General features: G+C 39.3%; 1 protein-coding gene across 11 annotated transcripts in view; it reads left to right on the top strand.

Annotated features, from left to right (window-relative positions):
- The window catches only part of LOC136857939 (serine/threonine-protein kinase MARK2), a 677,731-nt gene that overhangs the window by 294,956 nt on the left and 360,632 nt on the right, over nt 1-22,143 (top strand). For 10 of the 11 annotated variants that reach the window (XM_068225359.1, XM_068225361.1, XM_068225358.1 and 7 more), the window contains 2 exons: nt 5,947-6,154; nt 17,363-17,542. In XM_068225359.1, the coding sequence (XP_068081460.1) occupies nt 5,947-6,154; nt 17,363-17,542 (388 nt within the window). The remainder of the gene's footprint in view (nt 1-5,946; nt 6,155-17,362; nt 17,543-22,143) is intronic. The other variant, XM_068225360.1, reaches the window with a different exon arrangement.

Below are 22,143 nucleotides of genomic sequence, written 5' to 3'. Positions count from 1 at the left end.
TCTCTTGTGGGCCAGGTATTCTCCGACTATGTTCTCCTTACCAGTCTGGGCGTTGAAGTCCCCCATCAAGATGATCACGTGATTTTCTGGAATCTTATCGATTGTCTCTTGCAGTTCTTCCCAAAAGTATTCAGCACTTTCAATATCACTCTTATTAGTATCATTGGTAGGTGCATGGAAGTTTGCTTTGTTGAGACTTCTGAAGGCTATAGTGGACGTTCTCCCATTTGGTGACGAGAGGGAGATTATATATAGAGTTGATCATTTTGTTGTTGACTATGAAGCCAGTACCCAGGTGAGGCATATTCATCACTCTCTGACCTGGCTGTCCCTTGTAGATCCTGAAGCCTTGTGACTCAAAAGGTTCTTCGTCCATAAATCTTGTCTCCTGTAAAGCCGTTATAAGGATGTTGTGTTTTGTTAGGATGTCCAATGTATGTTTCAGTTTTCCTGTTTGTAGGAGGGAATTAATGTTTATTGTTGCCAGATAGTTGATGTGTTTCTTTCTCTTACATGAAGGTGCAGGCTCCCCAGAATCCGGTGGCCTGCTTGCTCCACTGTGAGTGGGGGTGGATTTGTTACCACCTTGGGTAGATTTCCAATTAGTTGTTTGCTCCATGTTTCCAGATTACGAAAAAGTTTAGTGGGGTTACCCGAAGGTAACGTGGTGTTTAACTATCAAGGTTGTAAGCCTTGAAGCCCCCAGCACTGATCGGTTCACTGACCCAGCTTCCTGCTGGGATTGGTTACCCAACGTTCTACTGGGTTGCTCAGCTTAAAGGCTTGGTTTCTCAGAACCGACGCATGCGAGGCCCGCCTCGCACAAATCCAGACTACACGAGCTTATGCAAGTGGTTTCTCAAGCTGCGTGGTGCGCAGTCTGCGCAACTTCGCAGTGAGACCTCGCAGCGTCACCGCGCACTGATTCGTCCGGCCAGATTTATGCGAGGCGACATTGTTTCTCTTCTTGTTTTCACTGTTTTAAGCAACACGATGAGCTTTAAGGATGAAAATGGACGAGGAACTTATTGAAGATGTTTGAATGCACCCAGTGTTGTATAACTTACAACACTAGAGCTACAAACACGAAGTTGTGAAAGACAACTTATGGAAAATGATATCGCTAAAGTTGGATAGAACAGCTAATAAATGTTGCTAGTTGAAATTTCATGTATTTCAGTAGTTTTTCCATTCTTCATCTTTCTTACTGCCATTTCAATTTCATTCATTGTAATTTCTTTATCTATTTCATCAACTAATTACCTTTCCTTGTGGTCTGTTGAATGACTGTCATTAGTTCTCATGTTCACCAACTTCTGAAAATACTCTCTCCATCTGTTTCTTATTTTGTCTAGCTTTGTTAATATGCCGCCTTCATCCTTCACAAATCTGGTGTTTCCCCGATTGCTCTTTTTGTTTCTTGTTTCTTGTGTCTTAACCTGGATCCACCCAGCGTGCCATATATGGCATGGCAAACTACACCGTCTTCTTGGACTCTTATTATTGAAACTGCGCGCACTGTTTTGTTTACTACAGTATTACATAAAATCAGTTTCATGGTCCGTATCGCACTTCAATAGATTCACAATTAAGTATTTATTTATTTTCCACCTAGTCGATACAGTGATTGCTTAAGGCAATTTTAAAGGTCAAAAGTGGTACATGTTTCGTATATTATCAACATCTTCAGCCACATAACACTGTTTAGATGAAAAATATATAAAATTGACAAAGTAATTTATATGGACCCAGTTGTGCTGTATTTTTCTCTAAGGTCCTTATATGTATGAGGATTAGCTAAGGTATGTCTTGGTGATGATAGGTGTCCTTTCATTTGAAGTAGAAATTTGGTGGTACTTATCTGGCATGCTGGGCGGAAGTGCTGTCTTTCTGTCCGGAACAACTCAGCGTACGATTGTTATAGTTCCAATGTTCCTTTCCGTTCATTTAACTTTTCTTTATCAACCTAGCTACGCACGATAGTGTAGGCTGTAAATCATATGATTTAATTTAACAATTTTTAATCACACAGAGCAAGTATTTCACATAAAATTGACACTACTTGCTGTTTTCTTGTTGAAATGTATCTTTTATGCAGTTATTCATCCTGTCTTTTTATGTGCTTCACATTTATGGGTTCATACATTTTTCTAAGAGAATTTCATTGCGAGAAGTATTCGATTTGTTGGAAAATTATGAACTTTCCGACTAGAAAAGGTATTTATGGAGCCTCCAGACGCTGCAGTTTTGTCGGATGACAGCGGGGATAAAACTGGAGGTGGCTTCACTGACAATTTACCTGGTACCTAGCTTCTGCGAACTAATGCATAATGCATGGCAGCTGAAACACATGTTTCGAGAAGACATTTTTCACCTTGAATTTCGACGAGCAATTGTCCAGACTTATCTTACATGCTACAAAGCTGCTCCCTTGTTCAGCAGATCTCATTGTTTTGGACATAATGCAGTACAGGAACTTCGGTACGATGGAATGCATCACTGGCTTTCTATAATTCCAGGAGCAAAGAGAAAATTGCCTTGCTAGGCCTAGAACGTAGTGTACAAAGTGCAATGTAGGTTTATATGTAGACTGTTTTACTTATTATCACTCGCACAAAGGTAATAAGTGGTCTGTACTTGCCTTTCAGAACATCACCGTTAGTGCAGTACTCGCATAAACAGGTGACTTATCTCTGTACATACTGCTGCTATAATTCCTCATACAGACTGATTGTCTCAAGATGTAATAAGTGACTTGGGTAGCTTGTGATATTTTAGCATTATTATTTAAAATATAAATTCATTTCCTCATACAATTAACAACTCAGGTCATTTACACCCCCGATAAAATCATCCCTAGCACCAAGAATCTAGGTATTTTTAATCGTTCTGGAACAATATTATTTTTGTAATATATGCAAATATTGAAGAAAAACTTTTATACTGATGATTTACAAGAGAAAGTGTTGGATAAAGGCATATCTGTAAGCCAAATGAGGAATAACATCCAAATTCCCATATGTGAAACAAAAGACAGCACTACCGCCCAGCGTGCCATATGGCACGGGCCTTTTCTCGGAAGTTACATGTCGAATAAATAAAATTAAAGCTTTTCTGAGATCTTCATATACACATTATCAAACGCTAAAAGTTGCAAGATGATTCGCAAAAAATATAATCTTGGGCGGATCCAGGTTAAGATACCATGCAATATCTTGCTGCCCCACATATCATCTCTCAATTTCTGTGTGAATAAGGCCCAGCTTTTACTCTTTTCTTCCTCCACTACTTTCTTGGCCAAATTATTTGCCTCCACATATTTTCTTCTACTTTCTTCAGTCTGTTTTCCATTCTTTCCATACCATTTTCTTTTCCTTCGCTTTAATCTTTACCCTATCATTCCACCAGTGTGTGTCTTTTTCTTTCACATTTCCTGGTGTTCTACCACATACCTTTCCTGCACATCCAACCAGTGCTTCCTTAAATCTTTTCCATTCGTCTTCAAATTTCCCCGTCTCCATCCTGGGTACCAAGGGTATTATTTCCCTTTGACATTCTTCTTGTATGCTTCTGTCCCTCAACTTCCATACTTTAATTCTTTTCTCTCTTCTTAATGGGTTTTTATTCAATCTTTCCCACTTTGTTTTCCTATCACAGTTCTGTGATCTCCAGCAAATCTGTAACATCTAACAAGTTCTTCCGGTGTTCTTTCTCGGTGATTATATAATCAATTATGGTCTTTGTTCGTCTGTCTCCCCAACCATACCTTGTAATCTTCTGATTGTTCTTCTTCCTAAACCAGGTGTTTCCAACAATCATTTGGTTCCCCATACAAAAATCCACCAACAACTCGCCTTCTGGATTTACATTTCCACATCCAAAGGGCCCTACAACATCTTCCTTTCCTTGTCTTTGCATTCCAACTTGTGCATTTACGAGGTGTGTTCAAAAAAAGACCGAACTGTAGCTAGAAAAACTTTATTATGTAGCTTACATCATTTCACAGACTGTCCCCTTCAAAATAGTCCCCTGCACTATCAACAGTGTGTTGCCAACGTTTCTTCCACTTTTGGAATGCTTCCTGGAATGCACTTTCTTTGATGGCGCGAAGTTGCCTCGTCGCATTCTCCTTGATCTCTTCAATGTCTTGGAAACTATGTCCTTTCAAGGTGGTTTTCAATTTGGGGAATAAGAAAAAGTCTGCTGGAGCCAAGTCGGGAGAATAGGGCGGATGGGGCACAACAGGAATTTGGTGTTTTGCCAGAAACTTCGGACCGAGAGAGAGGCATGTGCTGGCGCATTGTCATGGTGCAACATCCAGGATTTGTTTTCCCACAGTTCAGGCTTCTTCCTGCGCACAGCATCTCTCAAATGCGTTAAAACATTCTCGTGATGGACAATGCCTTTCCAATCAAAAACACACAATCAGCATCACCTTGATGTTTGAACGACTCATTCGTGCTTTTTTCGGTCGAGGAGAACCTTTCCCCACCCACTGTGATGATTGCCTTTTGGTTTCGACATCGTAACCGTACACCCACGTCTCATCTCCAGTGTTTCCACAAATGTTTTTCCAACTTTGAAGCAGAACTTCACGCACACGCGTTGTTCCTCAAGCTGTTTCATTATAGAATTCGACGAACATGTGAGACACGCAATCACTTCAGAGGCTCTAACTCAACTGATAATGCAGGCAATGGAATGCGGAAAGCAGCGGTCTGTTGTCAGAAGTTGCCGCTAGGCGCCGCCACAGTCACAACTCTCTCAGTGTTGCGGTTTGCGCGCAATTTACAAAGTTTGGTCTTTTTTTGAACACACCTCGTAGATCTTCCATCAATAGCACTTCCTTATCTTCTGTCTCTCCACTTCCTCTAAAAAGTCCTCTAGATGTTCATCTATGCAACCCATTTGTGGAGCATACAACTGGAATATATCCTTCATACCATTTTCAAACTGGAATCTCATCACCATCATCCTATCATGGATGCATTTTGTATATTCCACATATTCTTGGATTTCTTTTCTAAGTATGATGGCCACTCCATTTTTTGCCTCATGTCCTCTGCTGTAATTCAGCCTGTATTCTTCTTTCAGAGGTATCTTTCCCGTACACCTCTTCTTAGTCTCACACAGTCCAAGTATGGCTATATCTTTTTCTTTCATGAAGTCGACCAGTTATTCTGTCTTTCCCGCCATTGTCAGGACATTTACTGTCGCAATCTTGATGTAGTTTGGTTGCCCACTCTCCCAGTTCCCCCAGCACCCAAAGAGCTGCGCGTCGCTTTTAGCTGGGGGCGCCCTAATCTTTTCTGAAGCACCATATCATCTTTATCCGTATAGGCTATTGTTACCATGGCCTCACCACACCCAAAGACATTTTATACCTACTGCCAGGTTCAAAATTAGGCCGCCCCTAACATGGTGATAGACACCTTTCGTAGCCGCTCCTCTGGAGTACAGACTGTACGGGTATGCCCCTTCCGCCATCTCCACCGTATCAAAGTTCATCTTCTCCGCCGTAGGTGCTGTTGAGGACTTCACTCCTAACCCAGTGCAAGGGCCCTCCATATTTATGACCCTTGGAGGGAGGGTGTCCCAGTATTTTAAAGCCCCCAGGAATTGGGTTACCTGTTGGTCCGCGGTTATATTGGGTTTTTCAACCAGCCCTACATACTTTAGGGGCTCCCTATCCTCCACCTGGGGACACACTTTGTAGGGGTCAGGTTCCTCTCGTTACACTTGGAAGTTAACCTCACCCACAAAGGCTGAGGTTATTTGCAGAGGAAAATGTCATCAGTTTTGGAGAGTTTTCTTCTTTCGTGTTATACTATTATGTGTGTGTACTCTTGCATAGATGATCACTCTTCGACACTGTCTTTTCTTTTTTATTGTCTTTACTATCCCTTTATGATAGAGGAATTTTCATTACTTTGTAATGTGTTTCAGCCTGAAAGTGACGGATCACGGTCGGGCAGCTCGTTGTCGTTACGCAACATACCTCCTGCTGTTACTCCTGGCAATGCTCAATCACCATCCCATAGTCATCGTGGTGTACATCGTTCCATCTCAGCTACAAACGCGAAGCCTAGTCGGCGGGCTTCTTCTGGGGGTGAAACTTTGCGTGAGTCCCAAGCGCAAGGCACAGCTATTGGGGGTGGGCTGTCCTTCGGTATCTATGTGTTTTGCTGTCCCCCGCAGCCCTTGCCTGCTCTCTGTATGCATGTTACCCTTGTAAAATATATTTAATTTGACTTAAATGTTCATTTTGGGAACAACAGTTGTCACATGCTTTTTATTAAGATTTTTTTGCCAATTGGAAATACATGCATATTATTTAAGAGAGGCACTGATTATTTTATATCTTGGATATGTACTGTATGTTTATTTACTAAAAGATAATATGGTCTACAAGTTCAAGATTACAATCTATTCAAGATGGAATGATTCCATCACCTCTCTACATGATTCTATGTTATACTGCAATTGAAATAAACCTAAACATATTCTCTCTGTCTTTAATATTTTCTATCATTATGTACTGTTCAAATAATGTTTTGTTTTGAATCGACCTGTTCAAATAATGTTTTGTTTTGAATCGACATAAATGATACGTTTAGTGTTATATATCATCTAGCAGGACAACATTCATAAACCCTACCTACCTACCTTACTTTATGATAGTATGTGCATAATTTTTGAACTAAATTATAATGTTGACACTTTTGGGTAAAGCTACTTCAAAGTAGTTTCCTCCCTCCAGTTTGACTACTCAGCTTGTAGTTTCAATGATTGACGTTCACAAGTTGTTTGTATTCTTGTGTTTCAAGAGTTTATTTTCAATAGTATCGTGCTGCACAATATTTTCTTCCATTGGAGTTTTTTTAATTAGTTAATTCCTGCATGTCTAGGTAACTGTAGAAGTTTGTTGTAATTACTTTTTTATAGACTGGTCTTATTTTTTGAAATAGTTTTTCAGAATAATAATTATTAATTTTAAAGAGATGAGTAATTGAGCAAGCAAGATGTAAAATTGTGAAATGATGCATCCCATTTTGTACAGCTCTTTGAAGCGTTACTTGTTTACAAAATCAGCAAAACTTCTTATCGGTACTTTTGTGCTTTCTAGTGATCGGGAGCATAATTATGAAAATACTCTGCTTACCGGAAGCTGTTCCTTATCAGTTGTATTAAATAATTGTAGCCAGCCCTGTGGTGTAGAGGTAGCATGCCTGCCTCTTACCCGGAGGCCCCGGGTTTGATTCCCAGCCAGGTCAGGGATTTTTTTACCTAGATCTTAGGGCTGGTTCGGGGTCCACTTAGCCTACATATTTAGAATTGAGGGGCTATCTGATGGTGAGATAGCGGCCTCGGTCTAGAGAGCCAAGAATAACGGCCGAGAGAATTCTTCGTGTTGACCACATGACGCCTCATAATCTGCAGGCCTTCGGGCTGAACAATGGTTGCTTGGTAGGGCAAAGCCCTTCAGGGCTATAGTGCCATGGGGGTTAGGTTATTAAATAATTGTATGGTTGATTTTACACTCATTATTGGAGTCTGTGGTTTATCTAGTATTACTCATTGTGATAATATGGTAAAATACTGCTTTTTAAACTTATGGTTTGCACATCTTTAGAGTCTGTGCATTTATATGTAAACCTGAAGGTGTGATTTTTGTAAAATTTATTTTACGCCCACATTGGAGCACTGAAATCAATTTATATACAGTCAAGGCTTATGAATATTGGTTACAAATTTGGTTGATGTTTCTTCTTTAGTTCCCAGAAATGTTTCATTCTCTCTGACCTGGCTGCCCGTTCTTAGTTATGTTGTACTGTTCACGTGTATAAGTCTTCAGTTTAAGTCTTACGTTATTTCTCAGGATCCTCTTCTCTTCTCTGTTTTCAATTTGTTGAATTGTCAAGCCTAATTCATTTAAATCTTCTTAGACTTCTTTGAACCAGTGATTTTTAGTTTTACTATTCCAAAAGTAGTTGAATAAATGTTGGAGTATCCTACCTTCTGGTAGTCGTGATATGTGACAGAAAAAGCAACTCTTCTTTTCCGCATTGTATCTATTATAGACTCAGTCTCCTGGTATACAACTTCATTAGGCAGTAATTGCCATTGTCCATCTACTTGGTGTTTTTTTTGTTTAGAATTGTTGTAATGATTCGTCCGTCTATTTTCTGTAATTTATCTGTAGTTGATTTTGTATTCAAATTGAATAATGTTTCACTAGCATAGGGTGCTTCAGGTTTAATAACGGAGTTGTAGTGTTTAAATTTTGCATTTATCGAGAGAGATTTCTTCTTGTAGATTGGCCAAGTAATGTGTTGTGCTTGTTTTAATTTGGTAATTCTATTTTCAACTGATATTTTCTCTTTCCCTAAGTTGCAAGTTATAATCTCTCCAAGATATTTAAATTTATTAAGAACCTTAATTTGTTTGTTATTAGTCAGTGTGATAGGTGATGTTTCCACTTTGAAGGATGGCATCATTTCCATCTATTCAAAGGAAATTTGTAATCCAATTTTTGCTGCTATTTGTTCTAATTCTTCAATTTGGAGTTCAGCCTCTTCCACACTACTTGCAAGTATCTCAAGGTCATCTGCAAATGCTAGACAATTGAGTTTGATATTTTTGCCAATCTTAATGTTTGTATGACATTTCTTAGACCATTCTCGCATGACTTTCTCCAGTGCACAGTTAAACAGTATTGGTGAGAGACCATCCTCCTGTCGAAGTCCAGTCTGGATTTCAAATTATTCAGACAACTCTCCTCGGAATTTAACTTTTGCTCTAGTGTTCTTGAGGCTAACACCAACGAGATTAATGAGTTTCTGGTGTAACCCAAATTCTTTAAGGATTTCAAGTAATGACTCATGATGAATACTGTCATATGCTTTCTTGAAGTCAACAAAAGTGATAACTAGCTTTTTGTTTCTCATTCTTTGATGGTTCATAATCCATGTAAGACTAATGGTTTGGTCAGGGACAGCTTCTTCCAGGTCGAAATCCCCCCTGATACTCTCCAAGTTCTTGGTCGAGCTGTTCTTGAATTCTCATGAGGATAATTCTAGACGGGATATTATATATGATATCAAGTAGAGAGATTCCTCAGTAATTATTTGGATCCAGTCTATCCCCCTTTTTGTGTATTGGATGAATTATAGCTCTATTCCATTCTGCAGGCAGTTTTTCAGAGTTCTATACGTCTATGATGTGTTTGTAGGTTTTGAAGTGTTTAGTTCTTTGCATTCTTCCACAGCTCTGCAACCACTTGATTTTCTCCTGCAGCTTTATAATTCTTGGGACAATTAATCGCTTGAAGTACTAATGGAAGTCTGGTGGAATAAATAACCTTGTCTAAGCGTGTTTTAATTATTTTTTGGATGAGGTGAAAATTCTAGGTATTCTTTTGGGTCTTCAGTATTTAGTAATTCTTTAAAGTGATCAGGTAGAATTTCGGCATTCTCCTGATTATTGTGTGCTAGTTGACCTTGTTTATTTCTCATCGTGATTGTTTAAATGTCCTGTAATAGTCTCGTGTCTTATGTTGTTTGAATGATTCATCTATGTTAGCTAGGTTTTCTTTTTGATAGTCTCTTTTGATTCTTCTAAGTTCTTTGGCCATTTGTCAACTAGCAGTAGTTAGTTCATCTTGAGATTGTGCCATTTTCTTTTGTTGGTCATTTAGCCGTGCTTTGTGTCTTTTCTGTATTGCCATATCATATTCCTCATTCCACCAGGCGTGTTTCTTTCGCCTTTTCATAGGAGCAATTTCTTCGGCAATATTTTTTAGTTTATCAATAATCGTTTCCAGTTTGTCGCTTAGAGGTGTTTTGGATCTCTCCGTATACACTGCATTATTTATTAAGTAGCTGGAGTCATATTTCCTCCTAGTGAATTTACATGGTTTGTGATGTTTTCTTGGGGTTAACTTGATTTTAATCTTTGAAATACGAGGTGTGTTCAAAAAAAGACCGAACTGTGGCTAGAAAAACTTTATTATGTAGCTTACATCATTTCACAGACTGTCCCCTTCAAAATAGTCCCCTGCACTATCAACAGCGTGTTGCCAACGTTTCTTCCACTTTTGGAATGCTTCCTGGAATGCACTTTCTTTGATGGTGCGAAGTTGCCTCGTCGCATTCTCCTTGATCTCTTCAATGTCTTGGAAACTATGTCCTTTCAAGGTGGTTTTCAATTTGGGGAATAAGAAAAAGTCTGCTGGAGCCAAGTCGGGAGAATAGGGCGGATGGAGCACGACAGGAATTTGGTGTTTTGCCAGATAACTGCGGACCGAGAGAGAGGCATGTGCTGGCGCATTGTCATGGTGCAACATCTAGGATTTGTTTTCCCACAGTTCAGGCCTCTTCCTGCGCACAGCATCTCTCAAATGCGTTAAAACATTCTGGTACAGTTCTTTGTTCACTGTCTGGCCTCGGGGTACAAACTCGTGATGCACAATGCCTTTCCAATCAAAAAACACAATCAGCATCACCTTGATGTTTGAACGACTCATTCGTCTTCAGTGACAGACGTTCTACCGTCTTTGAAACGTTTAAACCACTCGTAGCATTGTGTACGACTCATGCATTCCTCCCCGTATGCTAGCTTCAACATTTCAAATGTTTCCACAAACTTTTTCCCAACTTTGAAGCAGAACTTCACGCACACGCGTTGTTCCTCAAGCTGTTTCATTATAGAATTCGACGAAATGCAGGCAATGGAATGCGGAAAGCAGCGGTCTGTTGTCAGAAGTTGCCGCTAGGCGCCGCCACAGTCACAACTCGCTCAATATTGCGGTTTGCGCGCAATTTACAAAGTTTGGTCTTTTTTTGAACACACTTCGTATAATGATCCGAATGATGTCCACCCCACGAAAGACTTTGACATTATAAATTTCTCTATGGTATTTTTTATCCATTGCTATGTGGTCTATCTGAAACTCACCCAGTTTAACATTAGGACATTTCCAGGTCATTAATTTGTGTGGTTTTCTCTTAAATCTTGTGGTTTCAAGAATAAGCCCACGGTCTGTGCAAAGCTCAATTAATATTTGACCCTTTCTATTTGTTAATTTGTGTGCTGGCCATTGACCTACCACTGTGCGATATTTTCTCTTTTGTCCAATTTTCGCGTTGATGTCTCCAAGCATAATTTTAACATGGTTGTCAGGGATATTTGAAATCATTTGGTCAAGCTCCTCCCAAAACATTTCATTTTCCTCTTTATTTGTCCTTTTTTTCATTTGTTGGGTCATGGACATTAATCAGTGTATATATTTTGTTCTCTCCTCTAATCGTTAAGGTTGCAGTTCTTGATGAGTTCGATGAATAGTCCTCCGCTGAATCTAATATGCTAGTATGAACCAGGAATTCCATTCCAAATTGGGGAACATTTTTCATTACTCTTTCCTGGAGGTCCTTTGTAAAGAGGATATCCCCCAGATTCGAATGGGTCCTGATCTGTGTTCCAAAGTTCTTGTAAGGCTGTGTTCCCAACTTTCATTATTGAATTGATGTTTAATGTTGCAAAGAAAGAGAATTTTCCTGGTTTACTGAATTTAAGTCTGTGTCTGTATCCGTGGTTTGTCTGTTGGGCTTTCAGGCGCTCTGACTCGCCATGATCTTCTTTGTGACACCCCACCGTATCAGAATGGTGTCTTTGGTTGGGTCTAGAATGTTGGATGTCCAAGCCAGTGGATTCTTTCATTAGAAGACTCTCCATGATAAGTTGATTGTCTGATCATTGATCAATGTTCTGACCGTGGTTAGGAGTCAAATCCCAGATGTGATGTGGGAAAGTGATTCATCCTAGTTGTTCAGGACTGGGAGTAGGCATTTCCTCCATACCCCTCAAACGTTATGGTTTTCCCGCCAATACTTGGGTTAGTGATTGCAGTGGTTTCCCACTGGGCGGTGGGGTCGCCACATCCCTACACCAGAAGGTGTGATTTATAGTAATGTAATTATAGTGGGAGAATTCAGAAACAGAATTTAAAGATACTTAATTGAATTAGTGTGTAAATTAAATCCAGATCATTGATGAGTAGTGACGTGGTATTGGACATACTTTAAATTGGTACATGAGGGGGTAGACTGTTGTGTTTGATAAATAATACAGTAGAACCTCGATAATTCGAAATCGGTTAATTCAAAATCTCGCCTAATTTGAAGAAGCTCTCGTTCCCGGAAACATGAGATATAGTTTTGCATGTTATTTCAATTGTTTAATTCGAAATACGGATAATTCGTAATTCGAAGTACAGTGTCGGCCGCATTACCGAAATTCAGACTTTAAATTCGAAACTGCCTGTACAATTAAAAACAATAGTATGTTACAGAGTAATTTCAACTCTAAATTTATCCGTACCGCGTCATAATAGAACGCGCGCTCCGGAACATGGAGGGGTAGCTTTCCGCACTTACTCACTTCGGTGGGTCTATTGTGCGCTTCATGATTGCCAAGTTGAATGAAATCGGAATTCTTTTGTATTCAACCTTTTAAGGAACGCCGTAATATCACACAACAGGCAGTGTGCGGGAAAACAGAATCCGCGAACACTGGCGATGCCGACAGTTGACGAAAAAACGTGGCTCATATAATAAATTCGTAGGCACCGAACAATATTGTCATTGCCGGTGAAATTGCTTTGCTTTATTTTCATGCGAGCCCAAACGGTCTTATGGTTTTAAAGGAGAAATTGCCAGCCGGGAAATCGTACAAGGGTGAGGGATGGGGGTCATAGTAGTGCGTTGCAATGCACATGGAAGCGAAATACTTTATCCCCTCATCATAGGAAAGTTTGATAAGCTACAATGTTTTAAGGGCGTTGCACACTTTCCATGCCAGTACAAAGCATCTAAAAATGCAAACAGTACAGAAATCCAAAAAAATAATGCATTTGCACAGGGGAACCAGCATAATTTATCCTCGTCTTTGAATTGTACAATTGCGTGAGGTTATGTTTGTCAGTGATTTATCCAAGTGCATTATTTGAACATTGTAAATGCACCTTGTTGGATACTACATTTCGAAAATAGTTTTTTCTGTGGCATTTGAAAGGTTTAAACTGTGAATCGAGGTGATTGCATGTGTTAACGGGTCTTAGAATACTTTGTGACGCGGCAAGTGTTTACATTTCTGAAGTACAAGAGAAGTGCCATGGCAGGATATCGTACAAGGATAGAGTCATAGGAAAGTTCGATTTTAAGGGCATCGGGTACTTTCTGTGTAAATACAAGGCATCTAAAATGCATACAGTATAGTAATCAAATTAATAAAGCACTTACACATGGGAGCCAGCATAGATTTCTCCTCGTCTTTGAATCGTGCTTTTTTTCTTTCTCTCGTTGCGTGAGGTTATGTTTACCAGTGAGATATCGGAGTGCATTATTTGAATACTGTAAATGCAACTTCTTGGATACATTTTGGAAATAGTTCCTTTTTCATGGCATTTGAAAGGTATAAACTGTGAAGCAAGGTTAAGTGCATGCAGTAACGGGCCTTAGAATATTTTGTAATGCGGCAAGGGTTGGTACTTCTGAATTGCGAATTGGCGGTTAATTCGAAATCACGTAATTCGAAGTCCGATTTTTGAGTCCCAGCGACTTCGAATTAACAAGGTTTTACTGTATAACCATAAGAACTGTTCCCTATTTCTAAGGAAAGCTTCTTGCAGACTTATATCTCTTTGATAGTTGGGTGAGTAGTGACTTTATGATTGGCAGTTACATACTGTTCCAAAAGGAAGAATAGTACTACTTTAGGATATTGCTGGATATAAAAACTGAGAACTATGAACTGTCCATGGGGGGAAAAAAAAGTACCAAGTCTAAAAACAGAAATTGTTGGGAAACAAAAGGAAACAAATTTGCATATTATTTACTGATGATTTTACATTTATGAAAGCTGTTGAGGCTGTCATTTGATTTATTGTCATGTGAAATTATGGTACTCTGTTAATAGGAAAAGCATAACTTAAAGGGAAATTTCCATGTAAGCATAAGATATGTGCCACGTAGTTCTTTATCGAGATATACACTGTTGAGCCATTACATTTTGATCTCCTACCCAGTACAATATAGGACAACCCTTAGCATGCAGAACCACGGCTACTCGTTGAGGCATAGATTCAGCAAGGTGATGGAAAGTATCTGAGGTATCTGATACCACAAGCGCAACAGCAGGTCCTCCAGTTGACTACAGCGCTGGGCTGTTGTGATGTTGCCCGAATCTGCTTCTCCAAGTCAAACCACACATGTTCAATAGGATTCATATCAGGTGTGTTTGGAGGACGCGCCATTAAAGCGAATTCACTATCATGTTCCTGGAACCATTACTTCATAATCCTCGCAGTGTTTATGTATATGCCATCTCCTGTTTTCAACACTAACTACGACTTTGTACGAATTTAGCACTAGATTTGAAACAATGTTTATATCGCGCGACCTTAAACGCCTTAACGAGGATACGTTCTCCCATATAGGCAGCTCTAAAACACCTTACGGCGTCTGCGGGGATGTCTTGTTGGAAATGGGAACACTTGATATGAGTAGATGGACTTTGTTCCCAATAATCTCGAGATGCTGGGTAGCTGTTATGGTTTGGTGTGTCCCATGACAACATCTTCCAGATCATCACACCTCTACCATCCTGTCTCTGCCTGACCCTGCAACCATGTGTTGTAGCCTCTCCTTGATATTGATGTACATATGTTCGGCTGTTGAAATAGCGAGCCAGAAATCAGGATTCGTTAGACCATGCAACATTTTTCTGATCATCCACTGTCCAGTGGGGAATGATTTTGTGCTCACCTCATGCACTGTCTTCTGTGGAGTACATTCACCATTGGGGTACAACTTGGTTGTGTGACTCTATAGTTCCGTTTGCGGAAGTGTTTAAAGAATTGTTTCCTAGCAAAAATTGGCCTGATCATCACCGTTGTGGCCCCGCAGTTGTTCTGAACAATACGCGACAGCCTCTGCTGGCTCCTGGCATCAGTAAACCAATGTTGATGCATTGTTGTTTGCCCATCATTACACCCTTTCGATATACGCTCACAACAGTAGCACGAGAGCAGTCCTTAAGCTGCGTTGTTTCAAAGATGCTGGCCATCAAAACACTGTGCCACCACAATCTGCTCTCTTATCAAACATGGGGAGATCTGACACCTGAGACACTGCTAACAGCAAGCCTGTAGACTTGCCATATATGTACTCCATGGTACCAACATGTTGCATCCCTGCTTCAAGTATCCTAAATTTTACCCAGTCAAAGTGGTCAAAATACAACGGCTCATCATTGAAAGATCCAAAAATTCACTTCGTACAAGAATATAAATTCAGTAAATCAACATGGAACAAACGTGAATATTACATACGATGAATAAAAATTAATGAATAAGAACTATTTTTAAAAAATTTGATGCTAAGTCTACAGTCTTTACGTAACATAACTTAAAATATCAAATAGTCTTGTCTGATCTGCATTTAGGGCTGCCGTTCTTGTGGAAGATTCCCAATCAGTTGTTGTCCTAGTCTTTTTTTTTTATTTTGCAAGAAGTTGGAAATTTCTTTCAAATCCTAATTCCTCTTCCTACAAACAAGTATGTGACCCAATATGTCATCTCGAACTCCAACTTTATCTCCATTACTATCCTCTTTCGTACTTTCTTTTAAAGCCTGTTATTCACCAACTAATTTGGTTTGAGACCATCTCTCCACTGACAGCTAGATTATACTGCTAGTTGAGCAGACTCCCAAGCCTTCCCTTCCCAAGTTTGCAACAATTTCCTTACACTACTCTCTTGTCGGAACCCAGGACAAATTGTGCTGCTTTCCATTATTAGTTCAGAAATGATTAAAATGATAGAGCATTTTTACAATAAAATACCTGGACAATCCCAGGTCCCCTCACGTTTAACACTCAAAATCATTTTACAAAACAAGTGAGACTAATGATCTATGTACATTAATCATCTTATGTCTGTGTATTTAGACTTGAACATTGGTGATGAATAACTAATACAACTCAGTAGAAATCAGTCAGAAACATTCCTCAGTGTAATAAAGTGTACTGACCATTAGGGTGGGCCGAAAAAACTCAATCTTTTTTCCAAGTCGTAATACCGCGGAAAAGTTGCAAATTGGGAAGAATAAAACAGGGTAAAGAAAGAAACAAAATAGGTTCATTTCTTCCGGTCGCACATGTTCTCTAAAGTTTGGCAAACTTAGGAAAAATGTATATTTTTACGATAATTTTCTACCTTGCTTAACTTGTCAGTATTTAAATGTAATAGCTCTATTAGACTGTTACTCGAACCATTAATGATTTAGAAAAAAGAATGGTTCAAATCAGTTATGGTAGCGTCCTATTCACGGATGGGTTATGGTTTAGCCTGCAGAGTGACATTTGCAGTCTGTTCATCTGGCATGCCCCTGGAACACGTTACAACCCTGCCAGTATTGTGGAAAGGGACGAATATGGCAGAACCAATGTTCTCGTCTGGAGCGGCTGCAAGTTAGGAACACGTATCACACTGCATGTGTTTCTTATGTGTACTGCAACGAGTGCTTCCTACAGGGATGACAACCTGCAACTGTATGTGCAGTTTTTTTGTGGTGGTGCATATGGACCCTGGTTTAATATGATGGAAGATAATTCTCGTCCACACAGGGCTGGGGTGATGGATGACTAGTACCTACAACATGAGGACAACACATGTCTGGAGTGGCCATGTGACTCCCCACACTTAAGTCCGATTGAGCATGTGTTGTACACTGTAGGCCGAAGGTTTGCAACTCCAACACCGCCACCATGGACCATCCTGGACCTCTAAAGGGCACTTGTCCAGCAATGGGATGCGTTACCGCAAGCCATGCTGGATGGTCCGCTCCAGCGTATGGGATGCGGTTGTGTATCCTGTATTGCCGTGCAAAGTCATCACACTCCATATTGTTGTTCTATATGCCACCAGCGGAGGAGCAGTACACACGACCAATGCTACCCATGTCTGGATTTGCTGTATATCTGGTATCAGTAACACTGTGTTCATTAGTCAGTACTGTCAGAGCACGTTTTAGTGTGCATATTATCACCATGCCCCACGTTTACCCGTGAATCTCAAAGATCCGTTAACTTATGGACATGAGTGCAGGTAGGTAGGTGTGCATGTGTTCTCTCACTAGCTGTTTGGAGTAAAACTTTTAATTAGATATTCTCTGTGCATCCTCTAGATTTATATGAGGTTTATCTTTATTATCTATTCTAGAAAATAAACTTACTAGCATGTGAATATTTGTATTACTGCAATCTAATTTTCTAATTTTCAGTTTTTTTTCTTCCATTGTTTTAGGGACACCAGCCGGTACGCAGAATGCTGCCAACCACAATCATGCACCAAGTAGTAATTTCAAACGCCAAAATACTGTAGATTCAGCCACAATAAAGGAGAATACTGCCCGTATAAACTCTGGTAGTGCTGTGACGCGGCCAACACCTACGAAGAACACAGTAAACATCCCTGTTTTAGACAGTAAGTATGTTTCATTTTCTGTAAATGATTTAACGGTTAGACATATTCTCTAGGGCGTCCAAACGTATAGAAATACACTCCTCTAGGATACTTTATTCATAGGTGGAATTGTTACCTTATGATTTCTCCTCCTTGTTGAAAATATTAAATACAAGGCTTGACTTTGTTCCCTTCTTTCTGTGCCAACAAACATTTTAGCTTCTTTCCTGACTGTTACAACTTCAACTTGTATGCACTTCCTGGCAGAATGTGATCGACTGAAAACAGTACAAGCATGTCTGAAAACAAAGAGCATCTTGTTATAGAGATTACTAGGCTTGTTAACCTTTACCACTCGTCTGTCGGGTGATGCCCGACATTACGACATTCCCGTTCCGGTCGCATGTTGGGCGAGACCCGACATGATATTGTTTCGCCCACCGTTTCTTAGCCAACAAAATAAACGATGCTATACTGTACTGCTATCTCTTGGTTCAGCGTGGAACTTTGTAGAATCCAGATATTATTTGATAGTCAGTCAATAATCTACTATTTAGAGGGCAATGTAGCCATCAGCTGTCCACTCACGCACATGGAAGGTCGAGCGATAGTAAACAAACATGGTCACCATGTGCTCTTCTAGTCATGTAGTTTACTGTTCATTGTTGTATATGTCGGGTAACACACAAAACCACAGTGTTTTCACACCTCTTCACCTTCCTTGTATCCTAAAAGTGAACTGGCGATGTGCGGCTGGTGTACCGTAACCCAACATGCGCCCGATGCTGACGGCTGGCGCAATTATAAATCAACTGATCCCGATTTCAAGAAATCGTCGTTTAGCCTACAAACTACCGTGAGGAATGAAACCAGTGACTGAATAGAGTTTTTCAATTGCTTTTAACCGATAATTTGTTCAGTGTTATAATGAATGAAACCAATCGGTATGCGATAACGATGATAATAATAATAATAATAATAATAATAATAATAATAATAATAATAATAATAAAAATGCTAGACAATTTGTCTTAAATTGCACATATTGCTTTTATTTGCTCCAATATAGCTTGCTTAAAACATGTATAGCCTAAATATATCATTTAAAAGCAAATGCTACCTCCAAAATCGTGAAAGATGAATACAGGTCATGTCTGTCTGTTAGGTCATCAGCCCAGAGGCTGGTTGGATCCTCATATAGCACCACCAACAGTTAGGCAGTTATAAGGAAACCCCAAAAACCAATGGCAGTACCAAAATGAGGCGTACTAGGCAAGATGAGGAGTGAGGTAGTTTGCCATTGCTTTCCTCACTGGGTCAGAAAGTACTATTGCAGCACGACTGACGCTATGAGCAGCAATAAGATAAAAATTCACATTTAAAATACGAGTAGTAGGGACAACATAGAGAACATTAATTCGATGGGTAAGAGTTAATACATTGAGGTTTATGTTCTATTTGGCTGTAAAAGGTTGCTCTTCTGTGCTTTAAGAACAAGTTTAAATTATTTATTTATTTATTTATTTATTTATTTATTTATTTATTTATTTATTTATTTATTTATTTATTTATTTATTTATTTATTTATTTATGCCTTTTTTTCCAGTGGCGAAGTTAGGGCTCGAGGCCCTCTCTTCCACTTCAGATATTTTTTAGATATTTTATTCTTCCACCATCAAGTACAGAAAATGTACACTAGGTATTGTCAGTATTAATAAAAATAATCTATATACAATATCTTAGTAACTATGCCTGAGTCATTAGAAAAATTATTTTAGCTACCTATATTATGTCAGTTTTTGAAATACCACATTCTAGATACTCTTCTACACTATAAAATGCCTTTTTCCTTAAGAATTGTGACAGTACCCTGTTAAATGCACTATTGTCTAATGTTCGAATAGGTAGTGGAAGCTTATTGTACATCTTAAGCTGTTGATAACAGTGGCTGTTTGTGCTTTTACTAAGCCTGGAGTAAGGAGTATCCAGATCATTCTTGTATCTTGTGTCGTGCATGTGAACTGTAGATCTTTCTTTAAATTTGGAAAGATTCTCTTTCACATGCATAATATTTGTAAGAATATATAAACAGGGAACTGTCATAATTTTTAGGCTCACAAAGGAAGTTTTACAGGAGTCTCTAAATTCTAATCCAGCAATTAGACGGACTGCCTTTTTCTGCCATATAAATACATTATTTGATGTGGGACAATTTCCCCATAACCTGATCCCATACAGTATATGAGGGTGAAAGAAAGCATGATAGGATGCAAGTAGCATATCCCGACTGATGCAGGTTTTCAGTTTCCGCAACAGATACCACACCCTGGCTAATCTCTTACAGAGTTCTGATGTATTACAAGATATTAGAATCATTCCGTATTGACGGTTTTCACTTTACAATGGCGAAAAATGAAAGTATCCTCCTATTCAATACATCATATATTCCGTCATTAGACGGAGTAAACAAGTTCAGACATGTTTCGGCTCGTTTGAGCCATCTTCAGTGAAAAAATTAGGGGGGTTGGAATAATTTACATAATATGAGTTGAAAAAATGCTAAAAAACATAATGAAAGCGCAAATGAAAAAACAAACAAAAGAGAGCCTAGACGGAAACAAAATAGCACAAATATACAATATTTACATCAATATGCAGAGCAAAAAACAACTTATTGCGACAAAATTCAGTGAAACAGGTGTTAATTTGAAATAATAATTGATACTAAAAACTGCGTTAACCTAAGAAACAAGGGAATGAGAAAACAAATGATGCAGATGGAAATGAATAATAGTAGCACATGGTGAGGTTGTGGACCTCATAGTTTACAAATTATTAGTTTATAAACGACAAAACAGTTTGAAATCGCTGTCAAAATCCTAGTGGAAACCCATCACATAAAATTGGTCAGGAGGAGAGCGGGAGCAAACATTTTGAGAGAAACCAAGCCTGAATTAACTTGCAGGCGAAAAGCCTGTGATAAGGAGAAAAAAACACCTTAAATTTAAGGCTTCAGAAATAGCAGCATTCTTAATATCTTCTCAATCTAGCGGTCCCTTTCTTCATTATTGTTTCATAATGTTGGCTGGTGTTTTGCCTTATTATAGAGGGGTCGGAAGGGCCGCATATAAAAATATGAGAAGCTGTGTTAGGTAGAAGACAGATGCATAGTAAATTGTAGTAATCTAGTGGAAACCGTCAATGAAGTTCTAATCTGTAATGGAAAAAATGAGGTTGTATGAGAAACATGGGTTGATAAGTAAAAAGTGTGGAATGGTTGTGAAGAAAGCTTAAACTTATGGTGTGCAGTAGGTGGTTGTCCTCTCTAGTGGCCTGGCTTTCTCAAAGTAACGGTCTCGTTCGCGTGATCGAGTCTAGTGTTGGTTCGGCTGTGTCTGCTAGGATGGAAGGAGCGGAGGGGGAAGGGGAGGTACAGGGCTGGTTTGAGGAAGGGAGGGGTGTTGAGTTGGAGAGATGGAGGTGGGTTTGTTTGGCAAATATAAAGAATGAATGTTTCAAGAGGATGTTAGTTTACTCGCTGACTTCTAAAGCTTGAATGGTGTGGCCTTCTTAAAGTGACGGTCTCGGTCGCGTGATCGAGTCTATTGTTGGTTGGCTGTGTTTGCTAGGTTGGAAGGAGCGGAGGGGGAGGGTTGGTGTGAGGGAGGGGGGGGGGGGGAGTGGTGGTGAGTCGGGGAGATGGAGGTGGGGTTTGTTTGTGTTATGGAAATTCTGACAAATGTATGGAATGAATGTTTCAAGTAGAATGTTCTTTTTCTCGCTGACTTCATTTAAATTGTGAGTGGGGTTCATAAACTGATCTAAATCGATGTGGATGCTCTCGAGAATGTTGAGCAAGGCGCCTTTTTGCTCATAATGCAAGATCTTCAGGTCTTTGTCTATTGGAGTGTATTCGTGGCTGGATGTTTTTTGGTGTTCGCTCATAGCTGAAAAACGATTATATTTGAGAGCGTTGCGATGTTCGGCGTATCTTATGACAAAATTGCGGCCTGTTTGACCTATGTAGTTGGAATTACAGGATTGGCACTTTAATTTGTAAACTCCGGAGTTCAAATATTTGTTGTTGATGTTGCTATTGTTATTGTTGACAGTGTGTGGATTGAAAATGAGTTTGGAGTTGGTGTGGGAGGTTCTGTAAGCTATTTTGATGCTGTGTTTCTTGAAAATATTAGAAATTTGGTAAATGTTACTATTATTGAAAGTGAATGTGGAAAATTTTTCTTTTGGAGCAGAATCTTTTACTAGGGTAGTCTTGGGTCTGCTTTTGTATCTATTGATGATTCTGCTGATGAAGGTTCTATTGTAACCATTGTGTTCTGCAATGTTGTAGATGGTATTAATTTCTTTTTTGAAATTCTTGCGAGATAAAGGGATAGTTAATGCTCTGAGGACCATGCTATTGTAAGCTGCTTTTTTATGTATGTCTGGGTGCACAGAGGTCTGATGGATGGTATTGATGGTGTGGGTGGGTTTCCTGTATATATTGAAGGATAAAGTGTTGTTGCTGTTGCGCATAATGGTTAAGTCCAGGTAATTAAGGGCTTTATTGTTTTCTGACTCTATGGTGAATTTTATATGTGGGTCACAGAAGTGCCAACTAT

This window comes from Anabrus simplex, chromosome 1, assembly GCF_040414725.1.
Source record: "Anabrus simplex isolate iqAnaSimp1 chromosome 1, ASM4041472v1, whole genome shotgun sequence".
Classification (NCBI taxonomy): Eukaryota; Metazoa; Arthropoda; class Insecta; order Orthoptera; family Tettigoniidae; genus Anabrus; species Anabrus simplex.
This window is presented reverse-complemented; position numbering and strand designations above follow the sequence as displayed.